The following is a 15,967-nucleotide window of genomic DNA, read 5'->3' on the forward strand; positions in this document are numbered from 1 at the left end:
CTTCACTATACTCGAGGGCTGATGAACAGCTAATTTAACACTTTGTTGAAGGAGAGGAGAAACTAAGTAACTATTGACCAGTTAGTCTAACGTCAGTTAAACCGAGTAACCTTGTATAGAACCTTGGTTAGACCACACTTGGAGCACTGTGTTCAGTGCTGGTCTCCACATTATAAAAACGATATAGGCACTGGAGAAGGTGCAAAATAAAATTCCTGGGATGATACCAGCACTGAGAGGTTATACCAATCAGGAAATATTGAGCAGGCTCAAGCTCTTCTCTAGTGAAGAGAAGACTGAGGGGTGACTTAATAGAGGTCCTTAAGTTTACAAAAGGGTTTGATAGTGTAGATGTAGAGAAGATGTTTCCACTTAGAACAGAAGAAATAGGAGCAGGAGTAGGCCATCCGGCCCCTCGAGCCTGCTCCAACATTCAATCAGATCATGGCTGAACTTCGACCTCAACTCCACTTTCCCGCCCAATCCCCATATCCCTTGATTCCCCGAGAGTCCAAAAATCTATCCATCTCAGTCTTGAATACATGCTTGGAAATATATCGCCGTTCCTTCATCGACACTGGGTCAAAACCCTGGAACTCCCTTCCTAACAGCACTGTGGGAGAACCGTCACCACACGGACTGCAGCGGTTCAAGAAGGCAGCTCACCACCACCTTCTCAAGGGCAATAAATGCTGGCCTTGCCAACGAAGCCCACACCCCATGAATGAATACAGCCCTCTGGGGTAGAGAATTCCAAATATTCACAACCCTCTGAGTGAAGAAATTTCTTCTCATCTCAGTCCTTAATGGTCGACCCCTCATCCTGCGACCAAGCCCCCTAGTCTAGACTCTCCAGCCATGTGGAAATTTTTCCTCATCTTGGTCCTTGTGGGAGAGACTAGAACTCGGGGCCATAAATATAAGATAATCACTAATAAATCCAATAGGGGATTCAGGAGAAACTTCTTTCCCCAGAGAGTGGTTAGAATGTGGAACTCACTATCACAAGGAATAGTCGAGGCAAACAGTGTAGATGCATTTCAGGGGAACCCAGATAAGCATGAGGGAGAAAGGAATAGAAGGATATCTAATAGAATGTGATGAAGTGGGGTGGGGGGGGGGGAGGGGGGAGGCTCGTGTGCAGCATAAACACCGGCATGGACCTGTTGGGCCGAAGGGCCTGTTTCTATGCTGTAATTTCGATGTAACCCAATGTATGGACCAGTTGGTCTAACATCAGTTAAAGCGGGTAACTATTGACCAGTTGGTCTAACATCAGTTAAAGCGGGTAACTATTGACCAGTTGGTCTAACATCAGTTAAAGCGGGTAACTATTGACCAGTTGGTCTAACATCAGTTAAAGCGGGTAACTATTGACCAGTTGGTCTAACATCAGTTAAAGCGGGTAACTATTGACCAGTTGGTCTAACATCAGTTAAAGCGGGTAACTATTGACCAGTTGGTCTAACATCAGTTAAAGCGGGTAACTATTGACCAGTTGGTCTAACATCAGTTAAAGCGGGTAACTATTGACCAGTTGGTCTAACATCAGTTAAAGCGGGTAACTATAGACCAGTTGGTCTAACATCAGTTAAAGTGGGTAACTATTGACCAGTTGGTCTAACATCAGTTAAAGCGGGTAACTATTGACCAGTTGGTCTAACATCAGTTAAAGCGGGTAACTATTGACCAGTTGGTCTAACATCAGTTAAAGCGGGTAACTATTGACCAGTTGGTCTAACATCAGTTAAAGCGGGTAACTATAGACCAGTTGGTCTAACATCAGTTAAAGCGGGTAACTATTGACCAGTTGGTCTAACATCAGTTAAAGCGGGGTAACTATTGACCAGTTGGTCTAACATCAGTTAAAGTGGGTAACTATAGACCAGTTGGTCTAACATCAGTTAAAGTGGGTAACTATAGACCAGTTGGTCTAACATCAGTTAAAGTGGGTAACTATTGACCAGTTGGTCTAACATCAGTTAAAGTGGGTAACTATAGACCAGTTGGTCTAACATCAGTTAAAGCGGGTAACTATAGACCAGTTGGTCTAACATCAGTTAAAGCGGGTAACTATAGACCAGTTGGTCTAACATCAGTTAAAGTGGGTAACTATTGACCAGTTGGTCTAACATCAGTTAAAGCGGGGTAACGACTGACCAGTTGGTCTAACATCAGTTAAAGCGGGTAACTATTGACCAGTTGGTCTAACATCAGTTAAAGCGGGTAACTATAGACCAGTTGGTCTAACATCAGTTAAGCTGGGTAACTATAGACCAGTTGGTCTAATGTTAGTTAAAGAGTGATGAAAATACTCTCATATTGGTGCTAGGTAGGGAGTTGTAGGGTTTTGACCCAGCCAAGGTGAAGGACTGGCGATATATGTCCTTGCAGGATGGGGTGAGAGTTGGAGGGGAACTTGGAGATGATGGTGTTCCCACAACATCGCTGCCCTTGTCCCTCTAAGTGGTGGAGGTGCAGGGGAGGGAGATGCTGTCGAAGTAAGGGGAAGCTATATAAATAGACGTGGGAGAAAGGAATAGAAGGATATGCTGACAGGGTTAGAGGAAGAGGGGTGGGAGGAGGCTCGTGTGGAGCATGAACACCGGCATAGACCACTTGGGCCGAATGGCTTGTTTCTGTGCTGCAAATTCTACGTAAGCTTGGTGAGTTGCTGCAGTGCATCCTGCAGTCACAGTGGGTACAGTGCCTCCTGTAGACTGTACACACTGCAGTCAGTGAGACAGTGGGTACAGAGCCTCCTGTAGACTGTACACACTGCAGTCAGTGAGACAGTGGGTACAGAGCCTCCTGTAGACTGTACACACTGCAGTCAGTGAGACAGTGGGTACAGTGCCTCCTGTAGACTGTACACACTGCAGTCAGTGAGACAGTGGGTACAGTGCCCCCTGTAGACTGTACACACTGCAGTCAGTGAGACAGTGGGTACAGTGCCTCCTGTAGACTGTACACACTGCAGTCAGTGAGACAGTGGATACAGTGCCTCCTGTAGACTGTACACACTGCAGTCACAGTGAGACAGTGGGTACAGTGCCTCCTGTAGACTGTACACACTGCAGTCAGTGAGACAGTGGGTACAGTGCCTCCTGTAGACTGTACACACTGCAGTCAGTGAGACAGTGGGTACAGTGCCTCCTGTAGACTGTACACACTGCAGTCACAGTGAGACAGTGGGTACAGTGCCTCCTGTAGACTGTACACACTGCAGTCACAGTGAGACAGTGGGTACAGTGCCTCCTATAGATTGTACACACAGCAGTCACAGTGAGACAGTGGATACAGTGCCTCCTGTAGATTGTACACACTGCAGTCAGTGAGACAGTGGATACAGTGCCTCCTGTAGATTGTACACACTGCAGTCAGTGAGACAGTGGGTACAGTGCCTCCTGTAGACTGTACACACTGCAGTCACAGTGAGACAGTGGGTACAGTGCCTCCTGTAGATTGTACACACTGCAATCAGTGAGACAGTGGATACAGTGCCTCCTGTAGACTGTACACACTGCAGTCAGTGAGACAGTGAGTACAGTGCCTCCTGTAGATTGTACACACTGCAGTCACAGTGAGACAGTGGGTACAGTGCCTCCTATAGATTGTACACACTGCAGTCAGTGAGACAGTGGATACAGTGCCTCCTGTAGATTGTACACACTGCAGTCACTGTGAGCCAGTGGTGGAGGGAGTGGATATTGAGTCCAGAGGAGGGGGCACCGATCCAGCAAACTGCTCTGTCCTGGATGGCGTCAAGCTTCTTGTGATATTGTTGGTGCACCATCCAGGCGAGTGAGTATTCACTAATCAGCAGCCCTGGGGAGTCAGGAGGTGAGTCACTCGCCGCAGAATACCCAGCCTCTGACCTGCTCTTGTAGCCACAGTATTTATATGGCTGGTCCAGTTAAGTTTCTGGTCAATGGTGACCCCCAGGATGTTGATGGTGGGGGATTCGGCGATGGTAATGCCGTTGAATGTCAAGGGGAGGTGGTTAGACTCTCTCTTGTTGGAGATGGTCATTGCCTGGCACTTGTCTGGCGCGAATGTTACTTGCCACTTATCAGCCCAAGCCTGGATGTTGTCCAGGTCTTGCTGCATGTGGGCTCGGACTGCTTCATTATCAGAGGGGTTGCGAATGGAACTGAACACTGTGCAATCATCAGCGAACATCCCCATTTCTGACCTTATGATGGAGGGAAGGTCATTGATGAAGCAGCTGAAGATGGTTGGGCCTAGGACACTGACCTGAGGAACTCCTGCAGCAATGCCCTGGGGCTGAGATGATTGGCCTCCAACAATCATTACCATCTTCCATTGTGCTAGATATGACTCCAGCCACTGGAGAGTTTTCCCCCTGATTCCCATTGACTTCAATTTTACGAGGGCTTCCTTGATGCCACACTCGGTCAAATGCTGCCTTGATGTCAAGGGCAGTCACTCTCACCTCACCTCTGAAATTCAGCTCTTTTGTCCATGTTTGGACCAAGTCTGTAATGAGGTCTGGAGCTGAGTGGTCCTGGCGGAACCCAAACTGAGCATCGGTGAGTTCCCTCTCCTGTCCCCCATACCCCACCCATCCCCCATACCCCACCTGCCCCACCCACTCCCGCCCGTCCCCATACCCCACCCACCCCCGCCTGTCCCCACACCCCACCCGTCCCCCATACCCCACCTGCCCCCACCCATCCCCATACCCCATCCATCCCCACCCGTCCCACACATCCCCATCCCCCTTCTGTCCCCATGCGTTCACTCCGATTATCCGATCCTTTTCTTTACCTGCTGTCCAGCTCCAACGACAAACACTCCTCCCAGGATGAATCCTTCTCCGTCCGTGTTCCCGCTGAATCCCTTCTGCCACGCTCGCATAAAGTTTCTCCAGACATGCAGACGCACAAAGCCCATCAGACCCATTGTGCGTACTTTAGGCCCATAGAAACGTTTCTGCAGATGGAGAAATACCAACATTGAGAGCCTGACTCAGGGCGAACATGTTCCTGGTAGATTCAGAATTATTACCAATAAGCAGGCTCTCAGGAAGATTCATTTCTATTCAGTTCTTAAACTACTGTCTGGTGAAGTATTTTGAGGATGTAACTAGCAGGGTAGATAAAGGGGAACCAGTGGATGTTGTATATTTGGATTTTCAAAAGGCATTCGATAAGGTGCCGCATAAAAGCTTGTTACACAAGATAAGGGCTCATGCGATTGGGGGTAACATTAGCATGGATAGAGGATTGGGTAATGGACAGAAAACAGAGAGTAGGGATAAACGGGTCATTTTCAGGGTCGCAGGCTGTAAAAAGTGGGGTGCTGTAAGGATCAGTGCTTGGGCCTCAGCTATTTACAATCTATATTAATGACTTAGATGAAGGGACCGAGTGGAATGTATCCAAGTTTGCTGACAATACAAAGCTAGGTGGGAAAGTAAGCTGTGAGGAGGACACAGAGTCTGCAAAGGGATATAGACAGATTAAGTGAGTGGGCAAGAAGGTGGCAGATGGAGTATAATGTGGGGAAATGTGAGGTTATTCACTTTGATAGGAAGAATAGAAAAACAGAATATTTTTTAAAAGGTGAGAAACTATTAAATGTTGGTGTTCAGAGGGATTTGGGTGTCCTTGTGTACAAAACACAGAAAGTTAACATTCAGGTACAGCAGGCAATTAGGAAGGTAAATGGTATGTTGGCCTTTATTGCAAAGGGGGTTGGAGTACAAGAGTAAGGAAGCCTTGCTGCAATTGTACAGGGTTTAGTGAGACCTCACCTGGAGTATTGTTTACGGTTTTTGTTTCCTTATCCAAGGAAGGATATACTTGCCCTGGAGGCAGTGCAACGAAGGTTCACTAGATTGATTTCTGGGATGAGAGGGTTGTCCTATGAGGAGAGATTGAGTAGAATGGGCCTGTACTCTCTGGACTTTAGAAGAATGAGAGGTGATCTCATTGAAACATATAAGATTCTGAGAGGGTTTGACAGGGTAGAGGCTGAGAGGTTGTTTCCCCTGGGTGGAGTGTCTGGAATTAGGGGGCATAGTCTCAGGATAAGGGGTCGGACATTTAAGACTGACATGAGGAGGAATTTCTTCACTCAGAGGGTTGTGAATACTTAGAATTCTCTATCCCTGAGGGCTGTGGATGCTCAGTCGTTGAGTATATTCAAGACTGAGGTTGACAGATTTTTGGACACTATGGGGAGCAGGCCCAAGGGGCCTTATGGCCTATTCTAGCTCCTATTTCTTACATGTTTTTATGTACTATCAATTCTTGCTCCCAATACGCTCCCTGCCATGCAAACATCCTGCTCTCTGCCATGTCCATACCCCGACACTCACACTCCAGGGCTAAGTACATACCTCGACATCGAGAAAGATCTCTCCTTTGAAAAATGGCTGAAAGTTCTTTAATTCATGATTAATATTTTCTTTGATAACTCCATAGAGAGGGACACCGAACTCATCGAGCTGGGGTCTGAGAGAAGAGATCTCAACGGCCTCCTACAGGCAGAAGGAAGAAAAGTCAAATCAACATAACACTGAATGAAAGTGATAACCAGGCTTTCCATTTTCTGATGGCGTGTGAACAGTTACACAGATTCAAAGAATTTTAACCCCCAGGCCGGGAGTTGGTGGGGGGGCGGGGAATTAAATTCATAAAAATCAGAAACCTGACCCCCAAACACCACCAAAGCACCTATTTCCGGTTTAACCGGGGCAGGCGAGTAACCTGCTCAAGAGATGGGTCAGTGATTTAAATATGTTAATGAGACTGTGTGCCTAAGACTTTAGCCGCCATTTAGATTTAAGGGGTGTGGACCGGGATTCTCAGGGCTCGGGAAAGCCGGGAGCTGAAGGGAGGCGAGAAGTTCACTAGATTAATCCCTGGGATGAGAGGGTTGTCCTATGAGGAGAGATTGAGTAGAATGGGCCGATACTCTCTGGAGTTTAGAAGAATGAGAGGTGACCTCATTGAAACATAAGATTCTGAGGGGGTTTGACAGGGTAGATGCTGAGAGACTGTTTCCCCTGGGTGGAGAGTCTAGACGAGGGGGCATAGTCTCAGGATAAGGGGTCGGACATTTAAGACTGAGATGAGGAGGAATTTCTTCACTCAGATGGTCGTGAATCTTTGGAATTCTCTGCCCCAGAGGGCTGTGGATGCTGAGTCGTTGAATATATTCAAGATTTTTGGACTCTCGGGGAATCGAGGAATATGGGGATTGGGCGGGAAAGTGGAGTTGAGGTCGAAGATCAGCCGTGATCTTATTGAATGGGGGAGCAGGCTCGAGGGCCGGATGGCCTAATCCTGCTCCTATTTCTTATGTAGAACAGCCGGATCCAGCAGGTAAGGGCATCTCCAGCACTGCTCATGGGCCAAGAGGGGCAGGAGGGCTCCCCCAACGCCCACCCCACAGCAAACCTGCTTCCCTCCCCCGTCCATCTCTCCCCCGCCATCTCTCCCAATCCTACAGCCTGCCAGGAAACAAAGAAAAAAAAATGCCAACGAGGTCCTGCTGTTACATTGGGCAGGATCTCCGCGTTCCCCGGCCGCTTGCTTCCCGCCTCTGGGTAAAGATCAGGGCCAGGGTCTCGCCAAATACTGTCTACTTGCTCTCAGTGTTACATGGGCAAGCCTTGGACACTAGGCCCTATATGCAAGGTGTGCCCAGGGTGAACAATGAACCCGGTTTACCATTGCTGACAATTTTGGAAACAGACTTTGCTGCTCCTGAACTCCTGATCTCGTTCAAACTGAAGGAAAATAAGCAGATTGATCGAATGTTTCAGGCTGAAACCCAAAGTGACAGGAGCAAAATGGACCAATCAGCAGAAGTAGTTAAAAAATACTTGATTTATCGCCAAAACTTTAAAGCTCTTCTAAAGCAGTCAAAGTCCGGATGCCCGAGCCCTTTCCTGCAGTGATCTGGAGAATCTGAACCACGAGTCTGTGACCAAAGTCCTGTTGCCACATTGCAGCACAGTGAGAGAGGGAATGTGGAGCAGAGAGCACTGAGAGGTCTCTCCAAAATAGACCAGTGAAGGCTGGTGACCCAGACCCGAGACAGTCAGTCCCACACAGTCTCTGCCACAACTCTGGCCGCAGTGAGGTGCAAGAGCTGCAATTCAGCCTGTCAGGGATTCTGTCCCAGAGAAGGCAATCAGTATAGGAGAAGGCCTGGCGGGGCGGGGACCACCGGCCTCTGCACCCCCCCCCGGGGCGGGGACCACCGGCCTCTGCCCCCCACCCCGGGGCGGGGACCACCGGCCTCTGCCCCCCACCCCGGGGCGGGGACCACCGGCCTCTGCCCCCCACCCCGGGGCGGGGACCACCGGCCTCTGCCCCCCACCCCGGGGCGGGGACCACCGGCCTCTGCCCCCCACCCCCGGGGCGGGGACCACCGGCCTCTGCCCCCCACCCCGGGGCGGGGACCACCGGCCTCTGCCCCCACCCCGGGGCGGGGACCACCGGCCTCTGCCCCCCACCCCGGGGCGGGGACCACCGGCCTCTGCCCCCCACCCCGGGGCGGGGACCACCGGCCTCTGCCCCCCACCCCGGGGCGGGGACCACCGGCCTCTGCCCCCCACCCCGGGGCGGGGACCACCGGCCTCTGCCCCCCACCCGGGGCGGGGACCACCGGCCTCTGCCCCCCACCCCGGGGCGGGGACAACCGGCCTCTGCCCCCCACCCCGGGGCGGGGACCACCGGCCTCTGCCCCCACCCCCACTCCGGGGCGGGGACCACCGGCCTCTGCACCCCCCCCCCACCCCGGGGCGGGGACCACCGGCCTCTGCACCCCCCCCCCACCCCGGGGCGGGGACCACCGGCCTCTGCACCCCCCCCCCACCCCGGGGCGGGGACCACCGGCCTCTGCACCCCCCCCCCACCCCGGGGCGGGGACCACCGGCCTCTGCACCCCCCCCCCACCCCGGGGCGGGACCACCGGCCTCTGCACCCCCCCCCCACCCCGGGGCAGGGACCACCGGCCTCTGCACCCCCCCCCCACCCCGGGGCGGGGACCACCGGCCTCTGCACCCCCCCCCCACCCCGGGGCGGGGACCACCGGCCTCTGCACCCCCCCCCCACCCCGGGGCGGGGACAACCGGCCTCTGCACCCCCCCCCCACCCCGGGGCAGGGACAACCGGCCTCTGCACCCCCCCCCCACCCCAGGGTGGGGACAACCGGCCTCTGCACCCCCCCCCCCACCCCGGGGCGGGGACAACCGGCCTCTGCACCCCCCCCCACCCCAGGGTGGGGACAACCGGCCTCTGCACCCCCCCCCACCCCGGGGCGGGGACAACCGGCCTCTGCACCCCCCCCCCCACCCCGGGGCGGGGACAACCGGCCTCTGCACCCCCCCCCCACCCCAGGGTGGGGACAACCGGCCTCTGCACCCCCCCCCCCACCCCGGGGCGGGGACAACCGGCCTCTGCACCCCCCCCCCCCCACCCCGGGGCGGGGACAACCGGCCTCTGCACCCCCCACCCCCCCCCCCACCCCGGGGCGGGGACCACCGGCCTCTGCAACCCCCCCCCACCCCAGGGTGGGGACAACCGGCCTCTGCGCCCGCCCCGGGGCTCAGGCCTTGGATGCAGTGTGAACCTCAAAGAGGACTTACATTCCTGCAAGATTTATCAACCCCCCCCACCACTACACTTACAAGAGCAACCGGTGGAGGCACTGGGCAGATCTTTGAGGGTGGGGGCCCTCAGGGGGATGGCCGCTCCAGTGGAATGCTGATTCCCTGGCCCCACAAACATCGCTGGGTCCTCAGGGGTTCGGGCCCACCTTAGGTAACGGGATGTGTCCAAACACCTCCACACAGACACAGAAACACAGTCGGCTGTCCCACCAACAGCTCCACAGCACAAGGTGAAGGACAGTGACAGTCCAGCAACCAATAGGTTGCTCATAAAATAGAGAGAGGTGTGAAACACATCTCCCGTCTCGGCTTTACAGAGTGCAGCCTTCATAAACCACTGGTACGATTCACCATCTACTGAGAGTGCAGTGAAATGTCCACAGACAAGCAGCTTGCAGACACAGACAGCACCCTCACCTCCAACAAGTGAGACTTCGTTGTCACTAAGATTGAGAGCATCTGTTCAGCTGCCTCTGCCACTTCCCTCCCTTCCCCTAGCCCACTGAGCCAAACTTCCCACGTACACAATTTTCCTCTCGTTTCTCTGCCTTCTCCAAACTTATCTTGTCCACAAGACCCTCCTTCTGCTCCCTCGACCCTCATCCCGCCAAACTGCTGACCACCCAACTGCAGGCCAAGTGCAGGCAATTGGGACTAGCTTAGTGGTATAAACTGGGCGACATGGACATGTTGGGCCGAAGGGCCTGTTTCCATGTTGTAACTTCTATGATTCTATGATTCCCTTCCTGGCCCCCACATTAGCTGATATTGTTAACGGTTCCCTCTCCTCAAGTACTGTCCCACTCCCCTTCAAACCTGCAGTCATCAACCGCCCCCTCAAAAAACCCACCCTTGACCGCCCCATCTCCAGCCAACCGCCCCATCTCCAGCCAACCGCCCCATCTCCAGCCAACCGCCCCATCTCCAACCTCCCTTTCCTCTCCAAAGTCCTTGAACGTTTTGTCGCCTCCAAATCCGTGCCCATCTTTCCCGCAACTCCATGTTTGAATCCCTCCAATCAGGTTTCTGTCCTTGCCACAGTACTGAAACGGCCCTTATCAATGTCACAAATGACATCCTATGTGACTGTGACGATGGTAAACTATCCCTCCTCATCCTTCTCCACCTGTCTACAGCCTTTGACACAGTTGACCCCACCATCCTCCTCCAATGCCTCTCCTCCGTTGTCCAGCTGGGTGGGACTGCGCACTCACCTGGTTCCATTCTTATCTAACCAGTTGTAGCCAGAGAATCTCCTGCAACGGCTTCTCTTCCCGCTCCCACACCGTTACCTCTGGAGTCCCCCAAGGATCTATCCTTGGCCCCCTCCTATTTCTCATTTACACGCTGCCCCTCGGTGACATCATCCGAAAACACAATATCAGGTTCCACATGTACACTGACGACTCCCAGTCTCCTCACCACCACCTCCCTCGACCCCTCCACTCTCTCTCATTTGTCACATTGTTTGTCCAACATCCAGTACTGGGTGAGCAGAAATTTTCTCCAACTAAATATTGGGAAGACCAAAGCCATTGTCTTCAGTCCCCGCCACAAACTCTGTTCCCCGGCCACCGACTCCATCCCTCTCCCTGGTCACTGTCCGAGGCTGAACCAGACCGTTCACAACCTTGCCGGCCTATTTGACCCTGAGATGAACTTCCGACCACATATCCTCTCCATCACCAAGACCGCCCACTTCCACCTCTGTATCATCACCCGTCTCCGCCCCTGCCTCAGCTCATCTGTTGCTGAAACCCTCATCCATACCTTTGTTACCTCCAGACTTGACTATTCCAATGCTCTCCTGGTCGGCCTCCCATCTTCCACCCTCCATAAACTTGAGCTCATCCAAAACTCTTCTGCCCGTATCCTAACTCGCACCGAGTCCCGTTCACCCATCACCCCTGTGCTCGCTGACCTACATTGGCTCCCGGTCCGGGAACGCCTCAATTTTCATATTCTCATCCTTGTTTTCAAATCCCTGCATGGCCTCACGCCCCTCCCCCCCACCCCTCCCTATCTCTGTAACCTCCTCTAGCCCTACAACAACAACTTCCATTTATATGACATCTTTAACGTGAAAAAATGTCCCAAGGTGCTTCACAGGAGTGTAAACAGAGGGTTTTGACAGAAATATCTCCGATTGGAGAATGAAGCAATTACATTTCAGAATTAGACAACGTCCAACACTAACTTCACTCCAAAACAAACTCTTCTCCCAGTACCTGTCGGCACAGGAATCACCCTGGTCTCCTCACCACCATGATCACTGCTCCCCTCCGGGCCCACAGCTCACCTGCTTTAAACGTCTTCTCCTCTAGAAAAATATAAACAGAGATTAAATGAATTTGAATTATTGAACAGTGGGTAGAAGGGACTGTACAGGAAGGTGGAGAACGAATACAGTAAACCTGTACATTGCTAAACACTCACTCATTTTAGCTCCAATTATGGCTTCTAAGAGTTTGCCCATAACTGACATTAGACTAACCGGTCTATTGTTACATGGTTTAATTGATGTTAGACTAACTAGTGTATAGTTACCCGGTTTAACTAATGTTAGATTAACTGGTGTATACTTACCCAGTTTAACTGACGTTAGACTAACTGGTCTACTGTTAAGAACATAAGAAATAGGAGCAGGAGTAGGCCATCTGGCCCCTCGAGCCTTCTCCGCCATTCAATAAGATCATGGCTGATCTTCTACCTCAACGCCATTTTCCTGCACTATCCCCATATCCCTTGATGCCTTTAATATCTAGAAATCTATCGATCTCTGTTTTGAATGTACTCAATGACTGAGCCTCCACAGCCCTCTGGGGGAGAGAATTCCAAAGATTCAACATCCTCTGAGTGAAGAAATTTCTCCTCATCTCAGTCCTAAATGGCCTACCCCTTATTCTGAGACTGTGACCCCTGGTTCTAGACTCCCCAGCCAGGGGAAACATCCTCCCTACATCTACCCTGTCGAGCCCTGCAAGAATTTTGTATGTTTCAATGAGATCACCTCTCATTCTTCTAAACTCTACAGAATACAGGCCTAGTCTACTCAATCTCTCCTCATACGACAGTCCCGCCATCCCAGGAATCAGTCTGGTGAACCATCATTGCACTCCCTCTATGGCAAGTATATCCTTTCATAGGTAAGGAGACCAAAATTGGACATAATACTCCAGGTGCGGTCTCACCAAGGCCATACATATATAATTGCAATAAGACATCTTTACTCCTGTACTCAAATCCTCTTGTAATAAAGGCCAACATACCATTTGCCTTCCGAATTGCTTGCTGCACCTGCATGTTTGCTTTCAGTGACTCATGTACAAGGACACCCAGGTCCCTTTGAACATCAACATTTCCCAATTTCTCACCTTTTAAAAAATACTCTGCATTTCTGTTTTTCCTTCCAAAGTGGATAACTTCACATTTTTCCACATTATATTCCATCTGCCATGTTCTTGCCCACTCACTTAGCCTGTCTGTATCCCCTTGAAGCCTCTTTGCATCCTCCTCAACTCACATTCCCCCACCTAGTTTTGTGTCATCAGCAAACTTGCCCCCCCCAGGACCGCCCCCTCCGACAGCGCGGCGCCCCCCCCCCAGGACCGCCCCCTCCGACAGCGCGGCGCCCCCCCCCCAGGACCGCCCCCTCCGACAGCGCGGCGCCCCCCCCCCAGGACCGCCCCCTCCGACAGCGCGGCGCCCCCCCCCCAGGACCGCCCCCTCCGACAGCGCGGCGCCCCCCCCCCAGGACCGCCCCCTCCGACAGCGCGGCGCCCCCCCCCCAGGACCGCCCCCTCCGACAGCGCGGCGCCCCCCCCCAGGACCGCCCCCTCCGACAGCGCGGCGCCCCCCCCCCAGGACCGCCCCCTCCGACAGCGCGGCGCCCCCCCCCCCCAGGACCGCCCCCTCCGACGGAGCGCCCCCCCCCGGGACCGCCCCCTCCAACAGCGCGCCCCCCCCCAGGACCGCCCCCTCCGACAGCGCGGCGCCCCCCCCCCAGGACCGCCCCCTCTGACAGCGCGGCGCCCCCCCCCCGGGACCGCCCCCTCCGACAGCGCGGCGCCCCCCCCCCGGGACCGCCCCCTCCGACAGCGCGGCGCCCCCCCCCCAGGACCGCCACCCCCGACAGCGCGGCGCCCCCCCCCCAGGACCGCCACCCCCGACAGCGCGGCGCCCCCCCCCGGGACCGCCCCCTCCGACAGCGCGGCGCCCCCCCCCCGGGACCGCCCCCTCCGACAGCGCGCCCCCCCCCAGGACCGCCCCCTCCGACAGCGCGGCGCCCCCCCAGGACCGCCCCCTCTGACAGCGCGGCGCCCCCCCCCAGGACCGCCCCCTCTGACAGCGCGGCGCCCCCCCCAGGACCGCCCCCTCTGACAGCGCGGCGCCCCCCCCGGGACCGCCCCCTCCGACAGCGCGGCGCCCCCCCCGGGACCGCCCCCCCCCCGACAGCGCGGCGCCCCCCCCAGGACCGCCCCCTCCGACAGCGCGGCGCCCCCCCCCGGGACCGCCCCCTCTGACAGCGCGGCGCCCCCCCCCCAGGACCGCCCCCTCCGACAGCGCGGCGCCCCCCCCGGGACCGCCCCCTCCGACGGAGCGGCGCCCCCCCCGGGACCGCCCCCTCCGACAGCGCGGCGCCCCCCCCGGGACCGCCCCCTCCGACGGAGCGGCGCCCCCCCCGGGACCGCACTGCTGTGTCAGCCTGGATTATGTGCTCAAGTCTCCGGAGTGGGACTTGAAGCCACGGTCTGCTCACTCAGCGGAGAGAGTGCTGCCCCCTGAGCCACATCTGACCCACTGTGGAGGGTTTAGACCGTTCTGAGATGCTGAGTAATGAATCCCCTGCCGCCCGTCCTTGTGCATTAAATTTTTAACTTGCCTCTGTCCAGGGTCCTGAGCTCTGCTCCCGACAGATATGCTAAAGATGCGGTGTCAGCCTTTGGCAGCAGCAGGTCAGTGTTTGCCAGGAGAACACTGGCGATTGCAGCCCCCAAGGCACCCAGACCCAGTGTCCACAGGCCCATTTGGAAATCTTCAGCTACAACCATTCCTGGAACACAAGGTCGAAGTGCTGCTCGTTAATCTCCAGCAGGGTGAGCAGGCAGTTAAAAATGAACCAAACTCAACAGGTGCATCAGCAACCTTACTGTGACACTGTCCCCCCGACACACACCTCAGCTCGCACAACAAATCAAACATCAGTCTCCGTCTCACCCCCCACTCCATCTCCGACTCTCACCACCCCGTCTCTGTCTCCCCCTCCTCCGTCTCCACCCCCGACTTCCTCTCTCCCGCACTCCCCCCTCTCCCGCGCACACCCTCCTCCCATCTCCCCCACCTGACCCCCTCCCCCTCATAAGAACAGAGGAGACAGGAGCAGGAGAAGGCCATTCGGCCCCTCGAGCCTGCTCCACCATTCAATCAGATCATGGCTGAACTTCGACCTCAACTCCACTTTCCTGCCCAATCCCCATATCCCTTAATTCCCCGAGAGTCCAAAAATCTATCGATCTCAGTCTTGAACATATTTAATGACTCAGCACCCACAGCCCTTATCCTGAGACGATGCCCTCGAGTTCGAGACTCCCCCTGGCAGGGGAAACAAGCTCTCAGCATCGACTCGTCAAGCCCTCTCACAATCTGACACATTTCAATGACATCACCTCTTATTCGACTAAACTGTGCGCTGGTCTCTCACCTCCCTCGCTCTCTCTCTCTCACCTCCCTCGCTCTCTCTCTCTCACCTCCCTCGCTCTCTCTCTCTCTCTCTCACCTCCCTCGCTCGCTCTCTCTCACCTCCCTCGCTCGCTCTCTCTCACCTCCCTCGCTCGCTCTCTCTCACCTCCCTCGCTCGCTCTCTCTCACCTCCCTCGCTCGCTCTCTCTCACCTCCCTCGCTCGCTCTCTCTCACCTCCCTCGCTCGCTCTCTCTCACCTCCCTCGCTCGCTCTCTCTCACCTCCCTCGCTCGCTCTCTCTCACCTCCCTCGCTCGCTCTCTCTCACCTCCCTCGCTCGCTCTCTCTCACCTCCCTCGCTCGCTCTCTCTCACCTCCCTCGCTCGCTCTCTCTCACCTCCCTCGCTCGCTCTCTCTCTCTCTCTCACCTCCCTCGCTCGCTCTCTCTCTCTCTCTCACCTCCCTCGCTCGCTCTCTCTCTCTCTCTCACCTCCCTCGCTCGCTCTCTCTCTCTCTCTCTCACCTCCCTCGCTCGCTCTCTCTCACCTCCCTCGCTCGCTCGCTCTCTCTCACCTCCCTCGCTCGCTCGCTCTCTCTCACCTCCCTCGCTCTCTCTCTCTCTCACCTCCCTCGCTCT

At 55.1% G+C, this 15,967-nt stretch overlaps 1 protein-coding gene across 1 annotated transcript in view; it reads right to left on the reverse strand.

Moving 5' to 3' along the window:
• selenou1a (selenoprotein U 1a) overlaps positions 1-14,727 on the reverse strand; it is a 20,861-nt gene extending 6,134 nt beyond the window's left edge. The window contains exons 1-4 of the mRNA XM_068002658.1: positions 14,535-14,727; positions 11,881-11,972; positions 6,368-6,508; positions 4,792-4,956 (exon numbers count right to left, since the gene is read on the reverse strand). Of these exons, the coding sequence (XP_067858759.1) occupies positions 4,792-4,956; positions 6,368-6,508; positions 11,881-11,972; positions 14,535-14,703 (567 nt within the window). The 5' untranslated portion in view covers positions 14,704-14,727. The remainder of the gene's footprint in view (positions 1-4,791; positions 4,957-6,367; positions 6,509-11,880; positions 11,973-14,534) is intronic.
• Between the last annotated feature and the right edge of the window lie 1,240 nt (positions 14,728-15,967).

The sequence above is a fragment of the Heptranchias perlo genome, chromosome 21, assembly GCF_035084215.1.
Source record: "Heptranchias perlo isolate sHepPer1 chromosome 21, sHepPer1.hap1, whole genome shotgun sequence".
NCBI classification, from domain to species: Eukaryota; Metazoa; Chordata; class Chondrichthyes; order Hexanchiformes; family Hexanchidae; genus Heptranchias; species Heptranchias perlo.